The 22704-nt window shown below is 35.6% G+C and overlaps 1 protein-coding gene across 1 annotated transcript in view; it reads right to left on the bottom strand.

Moving 5' to 3' along the window:
• The window catches only part of LOC143249822 (uncharacterized), a 122042-nt gene extending 111898 nt beyond the window's left edge, over positions 1-10144 (bottom strand). Inside the window, exon 1 of the mRNA XM_076500370.1 lies at positions 9199-10144. Coding sequence (XP_076356485.1) covers positions 9199-9327 — 129 coding nt within the window. The 5' untranslated portion in view covers positions 9328-10144. The remainder of the gene's footprint in view (positions 1-9198) is intronic.
• Positions 10145-22704: the final 12560 nt, after the last annotated feature.

Raw genomic sequence — 22704 nt, forward strand, 5'->3', positions numbered from 1 at the left:
TGGAATATTTCCAAGACAGGGGACGTGTTCGAAGAGGACATGATATTCCTGAACAGCATTTTTCAAAATGGGGTCTGCAGATCATGTCTAAAATTTCATATAAATATTAAAAAAAAACAAGGATTTAGAGAATAAATTTTTGTCATAAAATTAAATTCATATGAATTAAAACATTTAATTTTGAAATGGGAGTCAGCGAAAACAAAGGGTCTTCGGTGCTCTAGAAGAAGGGGGAGACACGATTTGTATGGGATGATCCGTTTGGAGAGGATAAATTCTCAATGAGAAGTTCCATAGGGTGAAAATATGATACACTGGAAGGTAATCTTATTAGGTCACAATGAAGAGTTGTGTCTCAGAGGATAAGAGATATTCTAGGAGTTTTTATTGTTAGATGACGTGATATTCTAAAAAATATTTTATTACTGAAAAAATGATACTGTAAGACATGGTTTTAATACCTTGGGGAAAAATAAAGATAATTATTTGAAAATAGGCGATAATTACGATATATTATTCTAATATTAATATACTAAATAATGACTTTTATACTCCAGTAGATGTTATTCAAAGTAGATGTTTTGAAACTATTTCAGTGAGACTAAGCCCGGCATGGCCTAGTGTGTTAAGGCGTTCGACTCGTAATCCTAGGGTGGCGGGTTCGAATCCCGGTCGCACCAAACATGCTCGCCCTTTCAGCCGTGGGGGTGTTATAATGTGACGGTCAACTCCACTATTCGTTGGTAAAAGAGTAGCCCAAGAATTGGCGGTGGGTGGTGATGACTAACTGCCTTCCCTCTAGTCTTACGCTGCTAAATTAGGGACGGCTAGCGCAGATAGCCCTCGAGTAGCTTTGCGGGAAATTCAAATACAAAACAAATCAGTGAGACTAGAATATTTACATTTTAATGTGTTATGTAATCACATAACTGGGCATGATAACCCGAAGAGTGAACACAACACTAAGAATAAACAAAATGTTGATTACATAGCTCATATGAACTTAATTATAACTTATTTCACGTGAAAAATACAAGTGCATTTAGAAGGACAGACGCCAAGTTTATAATGGTTTTTTGTTAAACGTAGAATTAGATCTATCTGACTGCTAATAAAGAACTAATACTTTGAGAGTCACAGTATTTCTGACGTATTCATAAGATTTGAACGCGAGAACTGGTTTTATTTGGCCATTTTGAAACTTAACTCGTTTTCCGGCCTTGTTATTATTGTCATTACTCCCCTTTGTCTTAGTTTTATTATTCTTTCCATATAAGTTTATGATTTAAGGGGTAGTAGAAAATACGTAATAAGGGATGATCAGATAGGTTGTAGCAGCGCGGAGGTTATGGATGATCAGATAGGTTGTAGCATTGTGGAGGTTATGGATGATGAGATGGATTGTAGCAGTGTGGAGGTTATGGATGATCAAATAGGTTGTAGCAGCGCGGAGGTTATAGATGATCAGATAGATTGTAGCAGTGTGGAGGTTATGCAAATAAAGCAGTTGCTTACTACAGAGTACAGCTGTGGGCTAACTGAATTACCGTTCGTTGAATCTGGGAACAGTAGCATTCTCATATGATAAAACAAACACTTGTTGGAGATTTCTATCTTAAGTTATTTAACTACGAAATGGAAACAGGAACATTATAAACTTCGACATAAAACCAGAAACTTGTTCAATATTTCTTGTTGATCAACCAGATTGACAGTCACAGATCGGCTAGCACGATATTTACACGAATGGGTGTTCCTCGCCGAAAGCGCGTGCTTTCACGATTACGTGTAGACTTCACTCAACAAGCAGTTAGCTGCTTCTCGCGTGCTAGCAATTCGTGACCCATTTACGCTGTTTAGGTGATTACTACGGAAACGTTATGTAGTTACCTTATTCACAATATCAACAGCCCAAACTTATTTTTCTTCTTCTCAATATATGCTAGTCATGAGTTGGTACCTGTGAGAAGATAATTAGAAAATGTATATGCTAACCATCACTGCTTTGTTACCGTCCCTTTCCTCAGAATAAGGTAACAGGTGATTTTACTCGTTTAGTTACAGTTGGTTATCTCAGTGGCATCTCCGTTATTCTTTACTGCTGGAATATTACATCAACAGTTATCTTCAGCCACTTTCAGTCAGCCTCTGTAGTGAACAATGTTTGTGTTTAATATTTTGAGGTAACGTATCCTAAATATGAGTTCCAACCACGATGTACGCTACCTTGTCGATTTTTAAAGCATCGTACGTTACAGTCGTTTTGTAGATTTTATATAACACAACTAAGGTGTTAAAAGTTAATAAACGTTTGAAACTTAAGTGTTTATGTCAAAGATATGTTTTGTTCTTTGATAAACACAAAGCTGTACAATGCTTTTCAATCCACGGGTATCGAAACTCAGTTTTTAAGGTTATACGTTTTCAAACTTATCGGTTACCAATTATTGGGGTCAACAAAATAAAAGGAAGAAAAATTTACATTGTTTAGTTTTATTTTTAATTTCGCGCAAAGCTACACGAGGGCTATCTCGCTAGCCGTCCCTAATTTAGCAGTGTAAGAGTAGAGGGAAGGCAGCTAGTCATCACCACCCACCGCCAGTTTATGGGCTTCTCTTTTACAAACGAATAGTGGGATTGACCGTCACATTATAACGCATCCACGATCGAAAGGGCGAGCATGTTTGGTGCGACGCTTTAACCCACCTGGCTATGCCAGGCCAAGTGAAGTCATAGCTTGACCAGTAATCAATCGTTCCTCTGTTCTGCTAAAAAAAAAAGAAAAAAGGAGAGAGACTTTAGATAGAACGCGTTTAAGTATAAACGAAAGAAAGTACTAGTATGGTGGTTAGGGTGTCATACTCGCAATTTATGTAGTGTAGGATCAAAACCCGGCATTGAACATGCAAATAAATGTCGGCAGAAAATAGTCCACAAACAAATACAAACATTAAAGAGTTAAACCTTTAAATATGACACCCTAAATAATGCACATTTATAGTAGCATTATCTGAAGGGTCAGAAATCTTATTGATATTATGTCACTTCGCAGAACACTTTCAATACTTAAAACTGCAACTATTGTCGTTACGGTGATCATATTTAAGACAATGAAATAGTAGCTACCCTTATGTTTGTGTACCGGGCCGAGAAAGTTCTCTTTTCTTTCCATTCGTCTGTTTGTCTGTGTGCAGCGAAATACATCCAAACATTGAGTTTAAGATAGGCCAGCTTATGATCTTGTACCCTTCCCTCGAGCAGTTTTTTTTTTTTTTCTACTAGCGTTTCGCTTTTTGCGGATAATCTAATTTCACTTTTTAATCGGTGAAAGAGGTTTATTTGTTTGGTTTGGTTTGAATTTCGCGCAAAGCTACTCGAGGGCTATTTAGGCTAGCCGTCCCTAATTTAGCAGTGTAAGACCAGAGGGAAGGCAGCTAGTCATCACCACCCTCCGCCAACTCTTGGGCTACTCTTTTACCAACGAATAGGGGGATTGACCGTCACATTATAACGTCCCCACGGCTAAAAGGGGCGAGTATGTCTGGTGTGATGGATATTCGAATTCTCGACCTTCGGATTACGACTCGAGTCCTTAACCATCTGGCCATGACGGGCCTGAGAGCGGAAATAAGCTTGTTTGTTTTGTTTTGAATTTTCGCACAAAGCTACTCGAGGGCTATCCACGCTAGCCGTCCCTAATTGAGCAGTGTAAGACTAGAGTGAAGGCAGGTAGTCATCACCACCCACCGCCAGCTCTTGGGCTACTCTTTTACCAACGAATAGTGGGGTTGACCGTAGCATTATAACGCTCCCACGGATTAAATGGCGATCATGCTTGGTGTGACAGGGATTAGAATCCGTGATCATCAGTTTACGAGTCTAACGTCCTAACCACCTGGTCATGCCGGTCTAAGACGTTGTTTAGAAATGCATTGTCGACGATATTTTAGCGACACGGAAGTTTCTACCAAACGTAAGTGGATAAGAAACTATAAATAATTATAAAAAAATTAATTAAAAAAAAGAGGGTTACCAACACTTTCAGCGAAGGCGTATGCTTATGTATATGGTAAAAAAAAAGTATTTCTTAAGTAATAGACATTAACGTTTCAGAAATTTGTTTATATTCAGGAATTTAAAAGCTAAAAAAATTAAAGCGTTTCTACTTTTACACCTTTTATCGAAAACAACAGCAACAAAAATAACTACAATTTAAATGGAGTACAGAAATGAGTGCCAGTTATTACACACGTGTGTGGTATATGGTCTCAGTATATTTCGTTATTCATTCTGTTCAAAAGACTGTAAGAAAACAACAGCGGAGCCAAGCCATACAAACAATACGCAATTTCATGATATTTCATTTGTTTGTGATTCTGACCCTCGAATTTCGCAAAGGCGAAAGTTGATCAGCTCACATGACACAAGATTCCTTACCGTAATTTGAGCAAGTGTCGTTATGGATGTAGATATATACGAATGACGTACTCGATAACATTTATAGTGGCTACTACGTGTGTCAAGCGAAGGAATACCAGATATGTTGAAATTTCGTCTGGAAAGACTTTTATATGGAAACATTTATACCTTTCTAGGATTTAGCAGTTTAATAGTGGGTTTCTCTCACAAACAAATGTTGAGCTGAATAGGTTACAAAAAAATTTCCGAACTGATGTTCATACAAATGTGATATCGTGGAGTTTCCCGCTGGTACAGTGGTAAGTTTACGAATTTACAACGGTGGACTCAGCAGATAGCTCGTCATGGCTTTGTCATACGAAAAATCCACGCCAAGTTGTGGATTTAAGTTTAATTTACTGGTTTATAAATTTTTAAGCAAGCCCATAACTTTTAACATTAAGTCTTATTGAAAAGTATCTGTGGCTCAAATATACTTCATCAGCCCAGGTTCGAGTGGGAAGATAAAACTGTTTTATTTTCTATGACATTTCAAATCTTATAAATTATGTATGATCACATAAAACCCAATGTTTTAAACAAGACTATCATGTTTAGAGCTTCACCTGAATCCTTATGGATATTCTAATATTAATATAAATGCAGAATTGAATTAAACCTTGAATTTTATTTATATCCGAATGTTTATCTTCAACTGTTAGGGTTTCTGAGATTTTTCTGATACTAAAACATTTTACTTCAAATAATTACATTTCGAAACACTATTTGTAATTAAAAATTATTTTTATGCTCATAAACAAAGGTCTGCTTTTTTTGGTGTTCCACTTTCATTGTATTGAATTTCTTACTTGTTCTTTCTGTACATTAACTTTAATATTCCTCAAACTAATTTGGTAAACTAAATTATTAGTTTATTTGTTGTAGCTATCTGAACTAAGTAAAAATGGTTTTGAATTAGCAGGAGGTTTATTACTAATTTTTACATCTGTGTTCGAACCATTTTTATTACTTAATCTTTTCCACAATCTGAAGAAGATTTTACTGACTTATCATACATAATTTTTAATTTAGGAGTGCGTTACTTTGTATTTATTGCATTTACTTGTCTTTCTTGAATTAGTCCCGGGATGGCCAAATGGTTAAGGCACTCGACTCGTAGTTTGGTGGTTGCGGTTTCGAATCCCCGTTATACCAAACATGCTCGCCCTTTCAGCTGTGGGGGCGTTATAATGTTTCGGTCAATCCAATTATTCGTTGGTAAAAGAGTAGCCTAAGAGTTGGTGGTGGGTGGTGATCACTGCCTTCCCTTTAGTCTTACCCTGCTAAATTAGGAATGGCTAGCGCAGATAGCCCTCATATAGTTTTGTGCGAAATTCAAAACAAACAAAACAAATTTTAAATTATTATTCTTCCTTTAACTTTTTGTACTACATTCTAATGATGTTATACTTCTTCTTTGTGGCAATAATTTCTTTCTCTAAACACTTTTTAGTTTCTAGATTTCGTTATTTATAATTTATCCTGAATATAATTTGTGTGCTGTTATTAATTTCCCTTTTAACGCATCTATTGTCAGAAAGGAACCCAATATCCCTTGCTGTTTCGAAAAGTAGACTTACCCGTGTGGAAGGGATGCCACTTTCCGGCTCGTGATATTGTGTTTGTTTTCTGAAACTAACTTTTTTTCATTTCTTTGTTTTTGATTTCACGCTGGACTATGACTTCATAACTTTGGTGAAAAGTGTGTGGTGCTGCAAATGTAAGCTAAGACAGTCTGATATAGTTCCTGTAATATTTGGCGCCAATATTAATCCTCTTGCTTTCGAAAATCTTGAGATATTGTACCTATTTGTATTTGGCTAATGATCACCAGTTCATATTTCGAACTTAATGTCGGGTAAATAATAAAATTTTAAAGCTGTTTTAACAGATAATGAGGAAAGCTTTAGTACCAGTTTAATATTATTCTGGAGAAGAAAAAATATGTTGAAATATTATACGTTTGTTACTTTATTAACCTTCTTATAGAGTTTGTTTCGTTAAACAATAAAGCCGATTTAAAGCTTTATGAATTCATATTTCGTTATAAGTGGGTTTTCTGAAAAAAAATTAGTTTTCTGTTTATTTTTTCTAATTGTTATATATATATAAATGTTATTATTTCCTCACATTTTCAAATATGAAATTAATGTTTTCATGTTGTTTGTTTATGGTTTTGAAAAAAATTCGTGCTGCTCAATCACAAGCCCACACAAATCATCCTCTGTGTATTTCTTCCAAAACATTAGTTTCAAAATTAATTAAAATATGAAAACTAAATCCAGAAATAAAGGATTATTTATTATTAAGCCTTTTTTGTTGTTGTAAATACAATTTAAACTAATGTTTGTCTACTGATCTGAAGCTGTGTTTTGAAGTTTAAAAAGCCATCTTTCAAACGTTAAAATAAATCAACCAAAGGTTTAAAAGTAAATATATTACATTCATAGGAATAAAACTAAGTGGTGAATTATTTAAACATCCTAGATAAATTATTGATGTTTTTGTCAAACCTTATAACACTACGATTATTTATTTAAGAAAAACGTGGAATTTTTTTCGTTATTTATATTTAGGATTATGCTTTCTTCATCTAACCTGATACATTGGGATCATTTCGAAACTAGTAAGGTTATCAAAGTGACAAAATAATTGATAGCTCAAGATCTTAACACTGTTAATTTAAAATATAAATATGAAGCTCAATTTATCATTCAATTTACCGCTTCTCACTGCGTTATACCGGTTTCGGGGAACTAACCCTCCGTTTTCGTCATTAACTCTAACCCTAGAAGGCCTGGCATGGCCAAGTGTGTTAAGGCGTTTGACTCGTAACCCGAGGGTAGCGGGTTCGAATCCCGGTCGTACCAAACATGCTCGCCCTTTCAGCCGTGGGGGCGTTATAATGTGACGGTCAATCCCACTATTCGTTGGTAAAAGAGTAGCCCAAGAGTTGGCGGTAGGTGGTGAAGACTAGCTGCCTTCCCTCTAGTTTTACACTGCTAAATAAGGGACGGCTAGCGCAGATAGCCCTCAAATAGCTTTGCGCGAAATTTAAAACAAACAAACTAGCCCTAGACAAGGGCAAATCGAAAGAATAGTCTAGTCTCCCTGTGGGACAACGGCAAGTCTTCGGTTTTGCAACACTAAATTCGGGGAGTCGATTACCCTCGGTGGTAAAGCAGATAGACCGATGAGGTTTTATTACAAGATAATATATTGTTAAAAAAATAATGTTAGTCTTTATACAGAAGGGGGAGTATATCTTATATACGCTTGGTGATTTTGGGATGTCCTTTTCAGTAATCCTATGTAAATATACGATCATTGTGGTGAGTAAAAAAACTTCCCAGATACCATACCGATAATTCTGTTTTATTTGAGTTAATTTCCTGAAAAAATGTTTTTATTTCAAAGTCTACAATGAAATGTATTCAAACACATTGGGAATAGTACAAAATTGTATTTGTTATTTTATTAATATTTCTAATTCCAGATTTTCGTTGATTTTGTTTCTATTGAATAACGTAATTAAAGAACTCCAAAGAAACTGTTCATGTAGGGCAAACAATATATACAATAATATATATCACACTGAAAAAATATGTCTAAGAATGAGTACACGATATTTATAACAATGTGTATACATAAAACATTGTTTGTTTGTTGGGAATTAACCACAAAACTGCACAATGGGCTATCTGTGCTCTGCCCACCACGAGTATCAAAACCCAATGTGAGTCTGTAGACATGCCGCTGTGCCACTGGGATGAATTATATAATACTAACAAAAGACATTTAAGTAGAGATAAACAATATTTATCGTAACACTGGAAGACATGTTCAAACGAAACGACACAGTATTTGCAACTGGATATATAATACTGTAGGGTAGTGTTTCCCAACCTGTGGTTCATCAGGGTTATAGGATCTCATTAAACAAGTAAGTTTTTTGTACTACTACTTTTTTATTTGTATATTCAGTTATATATGTCTTTTATTTGGTAGTGAATAATTGGAAAACGAGTTAATTATCAGTTAATAACTACAGTTTGTTAAGTTTACGGAATCTTACAAAAATACAAGGTCGTGGGTTAAAAATAATGGTAATAAGGATCGTTGGTGATGAAAAGGTTGAATATCATTGCTATAGAGTGTATAGAAATGAAAAATAAACTATATACAATAATATATAAAACTCTTAAACCCAAATAGGGATAAACAAGTGAAAAAAAACCCGGAAAACACGTGTAAGTAAGAATAAACGAAGTCTACAACAATATATAACGTTGTAGGAGTGATCAGGATTCGTATTCCTACTAAAAACATGAATTGGTAAACTTTTGTTCACATTAAACTGTAGCGAGGAAGAGTCTAAGTGAAACGTAGATCATTATTAATATTTCACACTTTTCAATACTGATAACTTGAAATATATAACTTAGTGGTTTGATAACTTGAAATATATAACTTAGTGGTTTGACTCTGTATGAAGATTGCATAACTGTATTTTATAAACTATCTTACAATAACTGAAACAATATGACCTACAGATCCGATTGTGTATCAATTGCATATCCCTGTATATTAAATGTTTTGCGCAGTTTGATCTATCGAAATTTAGCAAAAGTATCTATATTATACAAAGTAAATTACCCAAGCTGTTATCCAGTTTCTGAATAGCAATAATTGATACAAATGTAATTTTAAAATAAGCCACTGTTCGACAATTGTACTTACCCTACAATTGTTGCAATTATATTCGACTGAGTAACTCTGTTGACAGTCGTATCTGGCAAGCACTGTTTCCACTTCACACATTATCTGTTGGGCCATGCAGTCCAGCTTGAATACATCTTCCAGAGCCATCCTACAGCGGTCAATGTCAACCCCATAACACTCCGCCACCCGTGTGGCCCGAGAACCGATCGTATGGTGTAGTGGGAGCAGAAAGTCAGATGAAGCTGTGTTATTTGGAGGTCACGCTTTGCTCCCGACTCCAGACCACACAGGTTATCCTGCGACTGAAGGCACTGGGTTTGGCGCTGCCCCTGTGGTACGGGACAGGTGCAGTTCACCTTAGTGTTGAATGTATAGTCGTAAAGATTGCCGAAGTGAGGACTCACAGCATTCACTATTCCCACGATTCCATTGGGCGTAACATTATTCATCAATACAATAGTGAAAAAAACCACCAATACCAGGCACAGCCGCCACTTTCGAAGCACTTCGCGGTAAGGCTTTTCCAAAGTGGGCGAACCATAGTTAGAAGCAAATTTCATATTTCATCGGGTTAGGAACTGTGACAAGTTGAGTCTACGGAGTAATAACCGTGCGAGGCGCCTCATGACAGGCTGGCCAGGCCGCCCGTGACCCCGGGCCTGCCCGAGAGTGTCAACAGTGGCCGCCAGCACGCTCTTTCCCTTTGAGGTTGTCAGCAGAGAACTCTCAGTAATGCTGGATCTGGACCGGACGCCAAGAGTCCTCATCCCGAACGTTGCCTCTGTCCTCCTGGCGCCATGTTGGAAGGTAATTTCTTATCTTTTATCACTGAGAAAACATAACACATGACCAAGTAAATGGCGCTGAGCTTGTATGTTGTTGACAGTGGTTTTATTCGGTGGGAGTTAAAAGCTAAACTTCTTGTGGCGTTTCGTATACCGTCTACTGCCTGTTCAAACTAGTAATGATGCAGACACCACAGACTGAAAAGGAATGATGCGCGCCTGCGCGGGCCTCTCCGCGGTCTTCAACACTGCAGGGATGCAGTCCAGCTGTAACCTAGCAACGACTGATGGGGTCAGTGGGATATAGGTTCTCTAACTGGGGGTGGAAAAGTGTCGCTTTCATTCCGATTAGTTAGATAAAGAACATTATAACATCATCTTTCCGATGCGATATTGTGAAATTATTTTACTTTAACAATAGACCTAAAATCTGGACTTAGATCAGCTATAAACTTACAAACGCATTCCCATAACTCAACTATCGATATACAACATAATTATACACGGAAACTCTTCTTAGTGTTGTGTTATTGTTAGAGGTATTACAATAATTACCCTAAATATACGTGTCTGTAAAGAATGAGATGATCTAAATATTAATGAATTGCCTTCAAAATTAAAGCATTTGTGTATTTAATGATTACTTAAACAAAAAGGTAAAAAATATCTTACGTTTTATAGTGTTATTTCATACTTATAAACGCAGAAAGTAAAACATAATTGGCTTATTTGTTTTGAATTTGAATTTCACGCAAAGCTACACGAGGTTTATCTGTGCTAGTCGTCCCTAATTTTGCAGTGTATAACTAGAAGGCAGATAGTCATCACTACCCACCGCCAACTATTGGTCTACTCTTTTACCAACGAATAGTGGGATTGACCGTCACATTATAACTCCCCCACGGCTGAAAGGGCGAATATGTTTGGTGTGACAGGGATTCGAACCTGCGAGCCTCGGATTACGAGTCGAGTGCCTTAACCATGCCGAGCCACATACTTGGTATTAAATGAAAAAATGGGGAAATTACTACCTAACAAAATTGGCTAGTGATGCAAGGAAAAAAAGTGATTTTTATTTGTGTTAGTATTGTAGCTCTCGTTAAGTCAACAGATTAATCACTTACAAAAACTGAAAACTCTTCTGAAAATAATTTGTAGTATTGACAGTTATACAGGTGAAAAGATATCTACTGCACATACTAGAAGGTGTGTTGATGAAACGTGCACAAGAAACAATAATTATAAATTAGTAGAGCATCTAATATGAGGGAAAAGGAGGTCTTAATTTGCTCTCGTATGTGAATGGAGATCCCTATGGGAGGTATAATTTGAAATCGAGAAGGTCGCATGATGTTTTAGTTCCACAAAATGGCGACATAGGGCTGGTAGTTCCAAAATGTGTTGCTGAGGGAAGCGGTTTGTTCCAGAATACGTAACTGGAGGTGGGGGATGAAACCATTACTAAATACTAGTCAAACTCTGGATATATGTCGTAATGATTAGATTACGAAATAATAATAAAATTGTTATTTCATTCCATATAGTTCTTAACACAATATTAGTTTCTATACTATCGTTAGGGCTGATTTTATAGTTTCACTTCAATATCAATGACAAACAAAGCGTCTTTTTAATACGTAATATTAGTATTTTCTGTTTTATAGATCGTCTTTTTTTTTATGATGTATTTCACGAATATTCTTGCATTAGAATTAATTTGTAAAAATTCTTCCAATGTTAACGGAAACATTTAAACTGAAAATGTTTGTCGTATTAAACATCGTATTTAGAGCCGATGGTGTTTTTTTCTTAAAGCAAAGCCACATCGGGTTATCTGCTGAGCCCACCGAGGGGAATCGAACTCCTGATTTTAGCGTTGGAATCAGGAGACATACCGCTGTACTAGCAGAGAGGAGGGCGTTTATAGCCGTCCATTAATTTAACTTACAATCTACGTAATCATGAAACGGACTGTACCATGTCACTCCATAAGTAGAATGGTACTATTCACTTTATGAAGTTCTTAACACAATATTATTTTCTGCATCATCGTTAGAGTCAACTTTATAATTTAATTCTATGTCAACAACAGTAATAAACAAATGAAGTTTGAATACGTAAAAATCAAACAATCTACGTGGAAGAATGTTTTCCATGATGACTTAAAACATTCAATCTCTCTCTCTCAGGCCCAGCATGGCCAGGTGGTTAAGGCACTCGACTCGTAATCTGAGGGTGCGGGTTCTAATCCCCGTCACATCAAACATGCTCGTACCTTCAGCTGTGGGGGCATTATAATGTGACGGCAAATCCCACTATTCGTTAGTAAAAGAGTAGCTCAATAGTTGGCGATGGGTGGTGATGACTAGCTGCCGTCCCTCTAATCTTACACTGCTAAATAATGGACGGCTAGCGTAGATAGTCCTCATGTAGCTTTGTGCGAAATAAAAAACAAACAAACAAATAGACCATGGGGTTTCTTACATTGCATGAAGGCCCAGCACGGCCAGGTGGTTAAGGCACTCGACTCATAATCTGAGAGTTGCGGTCTCGAATTCCAGTCACATCAAACATGTTCTCTCTTTTAGCCATGGGATTATTATAATGTTACGGTCAATTCCACTATTCGTTGGCGGTGGGTGATGGTAGCTAGTTGCCTTCCCTTCAGCCTTATACTGCTAAATTAGGGACGACTAGCGCAGATATTTTCTTTTTCACACGAAAGGTAAGCTGTGAGACAGAAATCAGTTTATAATAGCCTGTATGATTCTGATGACATCTTTATGTCTGATTTTACCACCTAATTATTAAACTCTATCAGGGGACCACTTAATACTTTAGCACTGATTCTATGCTTCGTCAAATGTTTGCATAAACGAATGAATTACTGTAGAACAAAAGCTATTACATCACTTATAAACTTTTCAGATTTACTAGTATAGAAACTCATCAAAAAATAAATAACGACACTTGCCATATTTATATACTGTCATAACATTTAATAAGATGCCACATCCGTTACGATTTTCTGTACAGTATCAACTCTGAAGTATTAACTATTAATACAGAACTATTAAAATTAATAGTATTAGAGTGGAATCTAACTGATACAAACTAAGTTATTAAGTAATGTGCAACATATGATAAAAACGAAACAAAAAAAATTAAACATGTATGCATTGAAACGGTCTGCAGCATATTTATTTTGTAAGAAACAAATTTGTTAGTTTTGAATTCCGTGCAAAGCTACACGAGGGCTGTATTTAAGAACTTATTGAAAGATTGGCTTTTCCCCTGTATCCCTTAAACGGCAGCCATCATCAAATGATGTTGCTACCTGCAACATTTCCGTTGTTTAAAGGTTAAAATCTGTACAGAAGAGAGATCTTCATTTCCATGTTAGCCATCAGATGAAGGATAAACTTTTATTAGAACCTGCGTGACAAAGGAAGTAAAATAGATAAATAAATTGAGTGCGGGTTACAGATAATACAATAAAATAATAAATATTTATGTCCTTTTCTTAATAATTCTAGTATACTCAGAGGGCGCATAGGTACCTTTAAAAAAAACTTAAACAGGAAAGTTCAGGATGATTGGCACTCTACAACACGGCCTATGTTCAACTGTATTCCGTTATAAGGTGTTCACCTGACTCTGGAACATAGTTTGAAGTTAAGCACAAAGCTACACGGTGAGGCTATCTGTGTTCTGCCCACCACAGTTATCGAAACTCTGTTTCTAGTGTTGTAGGCCCGCAGACATGTCGCTGTTCCACTGTGGGGCTGTGGCATATCCGTACTAACCCTAGAAGAAGACCTGTTTCTAATTTATGCCTATACTCAACGCAAAATTCAACATGCGTATGTCTCCATTTTGAAAAAAAAAAGCCATATATTAACGTCTGAATCTGTTAAAATCATTACATATCTACCCTTGTCAACGACAAAGTCATTTCTCTTCAATGGAAGCAGTGAATCTTCCTCAGAGAGACTAGATGAACATATTTTTAGCCACTTTCGCCATTGTACATGCTTACTCGAAGAAGTTCGGTTTCTTTCAATTATTCTAAGTGTCTTACCTGACGCAGGTTATATTTAACGAATTTCTCCTATAAGTGTTTGTCATTTATACACTGTGATGAAATGCACGTCATTTGATACGAAAAAAGACAGCGTTATTTCGATTATTATACCAATATTTTTGCACATGCAAGCGTTAATGTAGCCTTTCACACTGTATAACATAAAATTAAATCTTTTTTATTCCCATTTCAGAACTTTATGTAATACATTAGACAAAATCTGTTTACACTTTATTTTCTAAGTAAACAAAACCGATATAGTGATTTAAGTAAGAGCTGTTGTCTTTTTTTGACTCTTGGATGCGAAGAATTACTGCAGCTGTAACGTGTTCTTTTATTGGCTGAATATAACATGTTTTATATATCAGAGATGTAGTATGCTGTTGCGTCAACTAGACATAATAAATGGTTGTATAAATAAGATGTCAACATATGACTGTGTCAAGTAGGTGTAACATGTGCTGTACAAGTGATGTGTAACATGTGATTTTATCAACTATAATGTATGGTTATATACATGAAGTGTAACGTGTGATTCTGCTTACCACATCAGCATATGGTTATATAAACTAAGTAACAAATAATTTTATACATAAGTTGTAACACGTGATTGTATCAAATTTAATATACGACTGTAAATTATAGGTGCCACATCAGTTTATTTCCATTGTGTTTCACCGATGAGTAAGCAATAAGTTTAAAACTTAGAATGGTAAAATTCTGGGCTTGATTCTCCACATTGTGGAGAGCTGAAAAACAACAAAAAAAACAATGAACAAACATATCCACTACATCCATTGTTTTCACCATTTTATCAGATATTATCATCTATTATGAAACACGTGTAAAAAGGGGTGGGTGCTGTTAATTAAACTTGTAACATTTCACATTTTATTACCATTCACAGTCTCTAGCCAGCTGTAGGTGAAGTAGTGTGGTGTTTTTATATACAACCGATTTTCAGATAAGTGTCAGACAGGCAAAACCACAAATCATGGCTCATTCGATTAAAAAACAAGGGAAGTGTCTGTAGATTGTAACTTAAATGAATTTTAAGTTAAATAAGAAATAAACAATTTAAACACATTTACATGACAGTAAAATATTTATTTAGATACTACCTAGAAAAAAAATACTGCTAAGACAGTGCTGAAAGTAAATAATCATTAATTTGGGATACATCTGTGCCACTATATGACCGTTATAATAACAGTGTAAATGTTGTGAAATAGTGTAATAAATAATGGTTTAAATACACGTTTCTAAATAACTCGTGTTAGTGATAGATAATTCTACCAGCCACGCAAACAACATACCTGCTACGATTTAGCAACTTGAAAAGTAGCAGCCACCATGTGGACGTTATTACTGTTGTATAGAAATAAAATAGTAACTAATGTTATGTGTACCAGATGGCATACCAGTTGAACTCACAGGAAGACATCGAGTCTCCCATGGGTAACAAAGGGGAGACAGATTCAAACGACGACGCCTCTATGTCATTCCCCAGAGGATCCTAAGGGTATACATTAGATTTAGTGACAGCCGATCAAGTAGTTCACCAGTTAGAAACTGACACACACACAGAGTTTTGTTTTACTAGATATAGAGATAAGCCACGAATTTCTATAAAAAATCAGTTAACAGAAATCTTCTTACCAATAGACTTTTAAAGTGTTTCTTGTACCCTAGAATTGTCTTTGAATTTGACTATTTTCATTTTCTAAAGTATCAACATCAAACTAAGGCAAGGCATCAATTTCAGAATCTGATAATAACAACAAATCGTCGCTAGCTAAATAAAGTTGACGCAGCTGTAAACTTTCGACGCCTGTTTGATGCCGTTATTTCAGCGATAAAAAATGTTAAGTTATACCACTAGTACATAGCCATGAAACCAAAACACCCGGTGAACAGCATAGAATAGCTATAACAAAAGAAATAATTGCTCAGACGTGATAAAACGGCCTCTCCATTTCAGAAACTGTCAAATGGCATCATGATGAGTTAACTCGTCTTCCCCAAGAAAAACGCAAGTGTGGAGCCAAGTTACCTCGTCTTCTCCAAGTTAAAAAGTTAATATAAATAATTTATTTAAATGAAAACTCACACCAAACACAAGAGTACAAAGTGAAAAACATGTACAGTAACGTTATTCCGTTGCGTATATCCGGTTTTCTGAGCAGTTATCAAACGTCTGAGAAACACTTTCAGCCTTACAAAATTCAGATGTTATTTTAGGTGCTATTACCACTGCTGTCTATATTTTACAGTTTTTCCCGGAAGAGTAATGTATATATGCAAGATGTTATAGCTCTCTTTATATAGTAATATTAGTTTATATGTAACTTGTTTGTATCTACAAGATATAATGTATAGGTACTTGCACGAACTTTAATTATGTGATTTGTATACATCACTTGGCAGTGGTTTATTTAGACAGACCTTGGAAATTTGGTTCGTCCATTCATGCCATCACTAATTAGATGACGAAGCATTTGGTTGTGATACAAGAGTTGTATATGTATGTACTATTTCTCGTACGCGTGTTTACATGTACATATATAAATATATAACGTGTACTTATTAATACTAAAAATATCAGTAATAGCGTATATATTTTTTGACGTTGATTATTTTGAGGAGCCCAATACGAATTATTAGTAACCAGTATCTCAGGAATTCACACAAGTCTTCACTAATAGCAAACTAACTTTTCTTGCATTGGTCAGAAACCAGTTACTACTGCATTGCTAAAAACAGCAACAACAAAAATAAACGTATAACAACGAAAGAGGTGTTAACAGCGTATTTTCAGGAACTTTTTTTATATAGAAAGTTTCGTATTTCACTGTATTATATTTTAAGAAATCTTATAAGAAACGTAATACACACACACACACATACATATATATATATACTGCAATTCTAGGAAAATTTTGCAAATATCACGCTTTTGTTAGTTAGTTGTATAAGTTCCTGAAAGTGTTGTTAGGAGTTTTTTGTTTCTTGTTTCTTTACAGTATAGTTTTTGATTTATATGACCTAGAAATGTGATTGTGTTACATACAATGTTTTGTAAAGCTAAATAAGCATTAGTTATCTTTATCAGAGTTTTCGTCTTTAACAGTCGTGTTTAAGTTTTGTGTTTTTATACAGTTTGATCAATCACAATATTCAACACTTCACGTAAAGTAGACGTCTTGTGCAGTGGTCAAACTATTGTGCTGTTGACCGTAGACGCTGTTCATATCAGATATACTATATCAGTTAAATAATAAACCTTGTTGTCGTTAAAATCTCTTCTTTCTAACATTATGCAACCATTCGTACGTAGCAGACTGTTCATTGAAACACTAGTATGTAGCACACCGTTCATTGAACCACTAGTACGTAGCAGGCTGTCCATTGAAACACTATTACGTAGCAGGGTTTTCATTGAACCACTAGAATGTGATAGGCCGTTCATTGAATTACTAGTACGTAGCAGGCCGTTCATTGAACCACTAGTACGTAGAAGGCCGTTCATTGAACCACTAGTACGTAGCAGGCCGTTCATTGAACCACTAGTATGTAGCAGGCTGTACATTGAACTACTAGTACTTAGCAGGTCGTTCATTCAACCACTAGAACGTAACAGGCCGTTCATTTAACCACTATTACGTAGCAGGCTGTTAATTCAACCGGTAGTAAGTAGCAGGCTGTTGATTGAATCACTAGTACGTAGTAGGCTGTTCATTGAACCACTAGTACGTAGGAGGCTGTTCCATTCTTGTGTAATAGCCCAGTCGCCAACATGACTTAAAGTACAAGGAGACTGAATGAAAATTTACAGAACAAAAGATGTTTTATATTTATTTTATCGTAATGATGACTTACAAGTAGAATTTTGCCAATTTTCTACAAAAATAGTGATTAGAAAAGTTTACTGTACAGTCTGTAAAAAAAAAAAGTTAAGCGTTTCTAAAGCGTAAATGCGTCCTAGGAGGGTTTTCTTTCAAATTATCTCCGTAATTGTATTAAACTTCTCTGACTATCTGATTATTTCACAATAAGTTTTAAATTTTGTATCTCCCCTAGTATAAAAGCAAATTAAAAATGGCAGGAAACCAAAGACGACCAAATTTGAATCCTGCAATATATATTTGCAACTTTGCTGCCTGTAAACAAAAGATATAAACAAAATAAAGGCTCTTCTAACGACAGGAAACAAACGCTTCTCCTGAGCATCATCTCGTTTATCTAAAGAGTGTATCTTTCCAGTATTGAACATTATCTCAGCATTCATTAATCACAGTGAGTTTGTTATTTACATCACTTGCATTATTGTAATAATTCTCTTAAAACGCATTTCTCGTAAATATTCGATCATCGTTCAAAAACATCTCTTCATAACAAACAAGTTAATTTCACTCGGTGCTAAATACATCCTTGGTATAAATACTTATTTCATTAACACGCTAAGTCATTATTTCAAAAGCTCTCTCAAAGCCACATAGTATTAACATTCATTTTATTGTTGAGGTATTCTAACTGGAAGTAATATTTGACAATTGTTCAACAACTTTCCTCTACTTTCATGGCTACAAATAAACAACTTCCTCTTCTATAGTTCTCGTTAATGCCACACAGTCACTTGTTCTTCATCTTTAATGGTTCTGCGATTCTTTATATACTGACCATGTAAAGTTTGTCTGTTAATCACTTGTTCTTCACCTTGGCTGGTTACCATCTAACTAAGCATCTAACTCTCATCGATTAGTCACTTGTTCTTCATCTTGAGTGGCTCTGTGGTTCCTTCTACACTAAGCATCCAAAGTTCGTCTATTAGTCACTTGTTCTTCATCTTGATTGGCTCTGTGGTTCCTTCTATACTGAGCAACTAAAGTTCGTTTAATTGTCACTTGATCTTCATCTCGGATCTTGTGTGCTTCCTTCTATATTGAACATCTAAATTTCGTCTATTAGTCACTTATTCTTCATTTTGGCTTGTTCTATAGTTCCTTTTACACAAAATATTTAAAGTTCGTCTATTATTCACTTGTTCTTCATTTTGGCTGGTTCTGTGGTTCCTTCTATACTGAGCATCTAAATTTCGTCTATTAGTCACTTGCTCTTCATCGTGGCTGGTTCTGTGGTTCCTTCTATATTGAGCATATATCTCTCGTCTATTAGTCACTGTTCTTCATCTTGACTTGTTCTAGGGTTTCTTCTATAATGAGCATGTAAAGTTCTTCTATTAATCATTTGTTCTTCATCTTGGCTGGACCTGTGGTTCGTTCTATACTGAGCATCTAACGTTCGTCAATTAGTCACTTGTTCTTCATCCTGACATGCGATTTGGTTCCTTTTATTCTGAACATTTATAGTTCTTCTGTGAATCACTTCTTTTTTATCTTGGCTTGTTCTGTGGTAACTTATATACTGAGCAAGTGAAGCTCCTCTCTTAGTCACTTATTCGTCATCTTGGATGGTTCTGTGGTTTCTTTTATACGGAGCATTTAAAGCTATCTATATCTTCGCTGGTTGTGTGGTTCTTTCTATACTGAGCATATAATTCTCGTCTATTAGTGTCTTGTTCTTCATCTTCGCCGGCTCTATGGTTCCATTTACAACGAGCAATAAATCTTCTTTATTAGTCACTTGTTCTTCATTTTGGTTGGTTCTGTGTTTCCTTCTATAATAAGTATCTAATGTTTGTCTATTAGTCACTAGTTCTTCATTTTGGTTGGTTCTGTGTTTCCTTCTATAATAAGTATCTAATGTTTGTCTATTAGTCACTAGTTCTTAATTCAGGCTCTTTCTTAGGTTCCTTCTATTCTGAACGTCTAAAGTTCGTCTTTTCGTCACTTGTTCTTCATCTTGACTTCTTCTGTGGTTATTTCTATACAGAGCATCTAAAGTTTGTCTATTAGTCACTTGTTCTTCATTTTGGTTTGTTCTTTGGTTCTTTCTATACTGAGTATGTAAAGTTCGTTTATTAGTGACTTGTTCTTCATCTTGGCTTGTTGTGTGGGTCCTTATATACTGAGCATATAAAGCTCCTCTCTTAGTTACTTTTTCGTCATCATGGGTGGTTCTGTGATTCCTTTCAAACTAAGCATTTAAAGCTTCCTTCATTTAGGCTGGTTCTGTGGTTCCTCCTATACTGAGCATATATCTCTCGTCTATTAGTTCTTCATATTGTCTGGCTCTGTGTCTTTGTCTCCTTTCTCTGACTAACCGATATTTTCTGTATGCAGCTCTTTAAATTCCGACATTTAAACTAAAAGGATATAAATATTGGAGAAAACTGGCTAAATTAGCAACAGACTGCTATCTCTTTGATAACTGCACGTGTTGCGTTCAACCGAAAAACTTCAAATTAATGAATCTTAATTAAACTCCCAAAATTCCCATATACAGAATCGCTGCAACATTTCAGTGTTAAATTCTTAGTATAAAATCCAGTCAAAAATGAAGACAAACCGCTGGAAAAAGAAATAATAAAAAAAATGAAATCACACAAAAGAAATATAAAAGTTCCTTTTACAGGAACATTCTACATATTTCTCCTGAATTCACTGTATAGCTGAGCAAACATGCGAGATATTGGTTGCTTCAGGTAAGAGATTAAAACATGTGATGACTTCGTGATTACATATACACCTGTCCTTCTTTTGAAAAAAAAAAGTTATTTTCCCTACACATAATTAGTATATTTAGTCTATTTTCACAAGGGCTTTTAAACTTATTTCCGAGCATAGATTTGCTCTAGTTTTTAACTTATTTTTCTGTCTTTCCTATTCATATCCTAATTTTCCTTTTTATATACCCGGCATGGCCAGGTGGTTAAGGCAATTGAGTCGTAATCTGAGGGTCGTGGGTTCGAATCCCCTTCACGCCAAACATGTTCGCCCTTTTGTACGTGGGGGCGTTATAATGTGACGGTCAATCCCTCTATTTGTTGGTAAAAGAGTAGTTCAAGAGTTGGCGGTGGGTGGTGATGACTAGCTGACTTCCCTCTAGTCTTACACTGCTAAATTAGGAACGGCTACGCAGATAGCCGTCGAGTAGCTTTGTGCGAAATTCAAAACAAACCAAAACTTTTCTTCACAGCAATTATTTTGGTATGAGAATTTTAAAATAAACTTTATTCACCAAGGGTGTTGGTAGATTGAACTATTCTTCTTCACTTCGCACGAAGTAAAATGTTTACTTGCTCATGTTGAGTTTGTTTAGGTCCAAATAGGCTGATGAGATCCATATGAGGATGATAGATACGAATCTGGTAGGCAAAGTGAAGGCGAAAGCAAAATCGTTGCAGGAACCAGCTGTTGGAATAATAAAGAAGCCGACGGTAACCGAAGAAAAGTACCGAACCAAACGGGTCCAGTCAGGGTCAGGCATGGATCGATGGATTAAAGTTCCCTGACTGGGATTTATAGATCCAATGCCTAAGATTTTAGGGGGAGGGAAGGAAGGACTAACTTCCACAAGTCGAGACATTCGAATCCTACCTAATTTTACGTCATAATTTTGTGGATGATGTAGTGTCACACACATAACGCCTTATCTGATCTGGTCCTGAAAACTTTCTTCTTGACAGGCTTCAATATAGCAGAAAAAGTGCCGAAATTTAGGAGTTGTTTACGTCTGTATTAGCAATTACAGTCAACTGAAGTTGGAACGGACAATCAAAAGAGGAAGCATCGTGACAGTAAAAGTGAAATTAGAGTCGTATAACTCACGAAATTTGGAGAAATTGAGCGTAACCGATTGACTAACAGACCAAAAATTGGCTTATATATATATATATATATACTGATAATGTACATAGAAAGAGAATTTGTGATGGGACTGAATTTTAATTCATGAGAGCGAATTGTACTGCTAATTTGTGATTCATTGATTCATTGACTCATTTTGGAGGTACTGAATACTCTTTTGATGACTCTTTTTATGTACATTTAGCCGCATATATTATATTTCACTGTTCTGGTGCAATCGATACTGACCATAATGTGATAAGTTTCGGTTTTACTGGACTAAACCAGATTCTTCTGGTGTGGAATTATTCATAACGTAGCAATGTTTTTTGTTTTTCAGTTGTATTTAGTAACATCCCTAAATACATAGTACAAGTCTGCTGTCCGTTTGGATAATATTTATAATAATGCTCTTTTCATATATACTTTATTTCTTAGTTCTTTACTATGTGACCTATTAGCCATTTTAGCTCATTTTTGTGTCTCATTTTCATTGTGTGTTGCCGACTGATTGTTCTTTATCGTTTCAAAAGTTCTGTTACATCCTATTCTCTTGGTTTGCTTCATTGTTATTCCTGTCATATTTCAGTTGTTGTGTTTCAATCTGGATATAGTTTTCTGTTTCGATTACGTATTTCTTTCCAAAATAGTGTGTTCTAAGCTGTCATTGTATATGGCAATTCTTCCCAAATCAGCCACTTTTATCTTACGTGCACACTTCACTAACCTTTTGTCATCATTCTTATTTTCACGAACATTCTTTTATTGCTTCTTTTTGATATTCGTGGAATGAAGAGAATTCTTTTAAAACAGTAAAGTTTAAGCATATGAACTATTCTTCGAGCTTTCTTCTTCAGTGTTCAGGACTCGCCGAAAGCAGTCGAATAAACAGTAAAGTATAACATCC

Source organism: Tachypleus tridentatus, chromosome 1 (genome assembly GCF_004210375.1).
Source record: "Tachypleus tridentatus isolate NWPU-2018 chromosome 1, ASM421037v1, whole genome shotgun sequence".
NCBI lineage: Eukaryota > Metazoa > Arthropoda > Merostomata > Xiphosura > Limulidae > Tachypleus > Tachypleus tridentatus.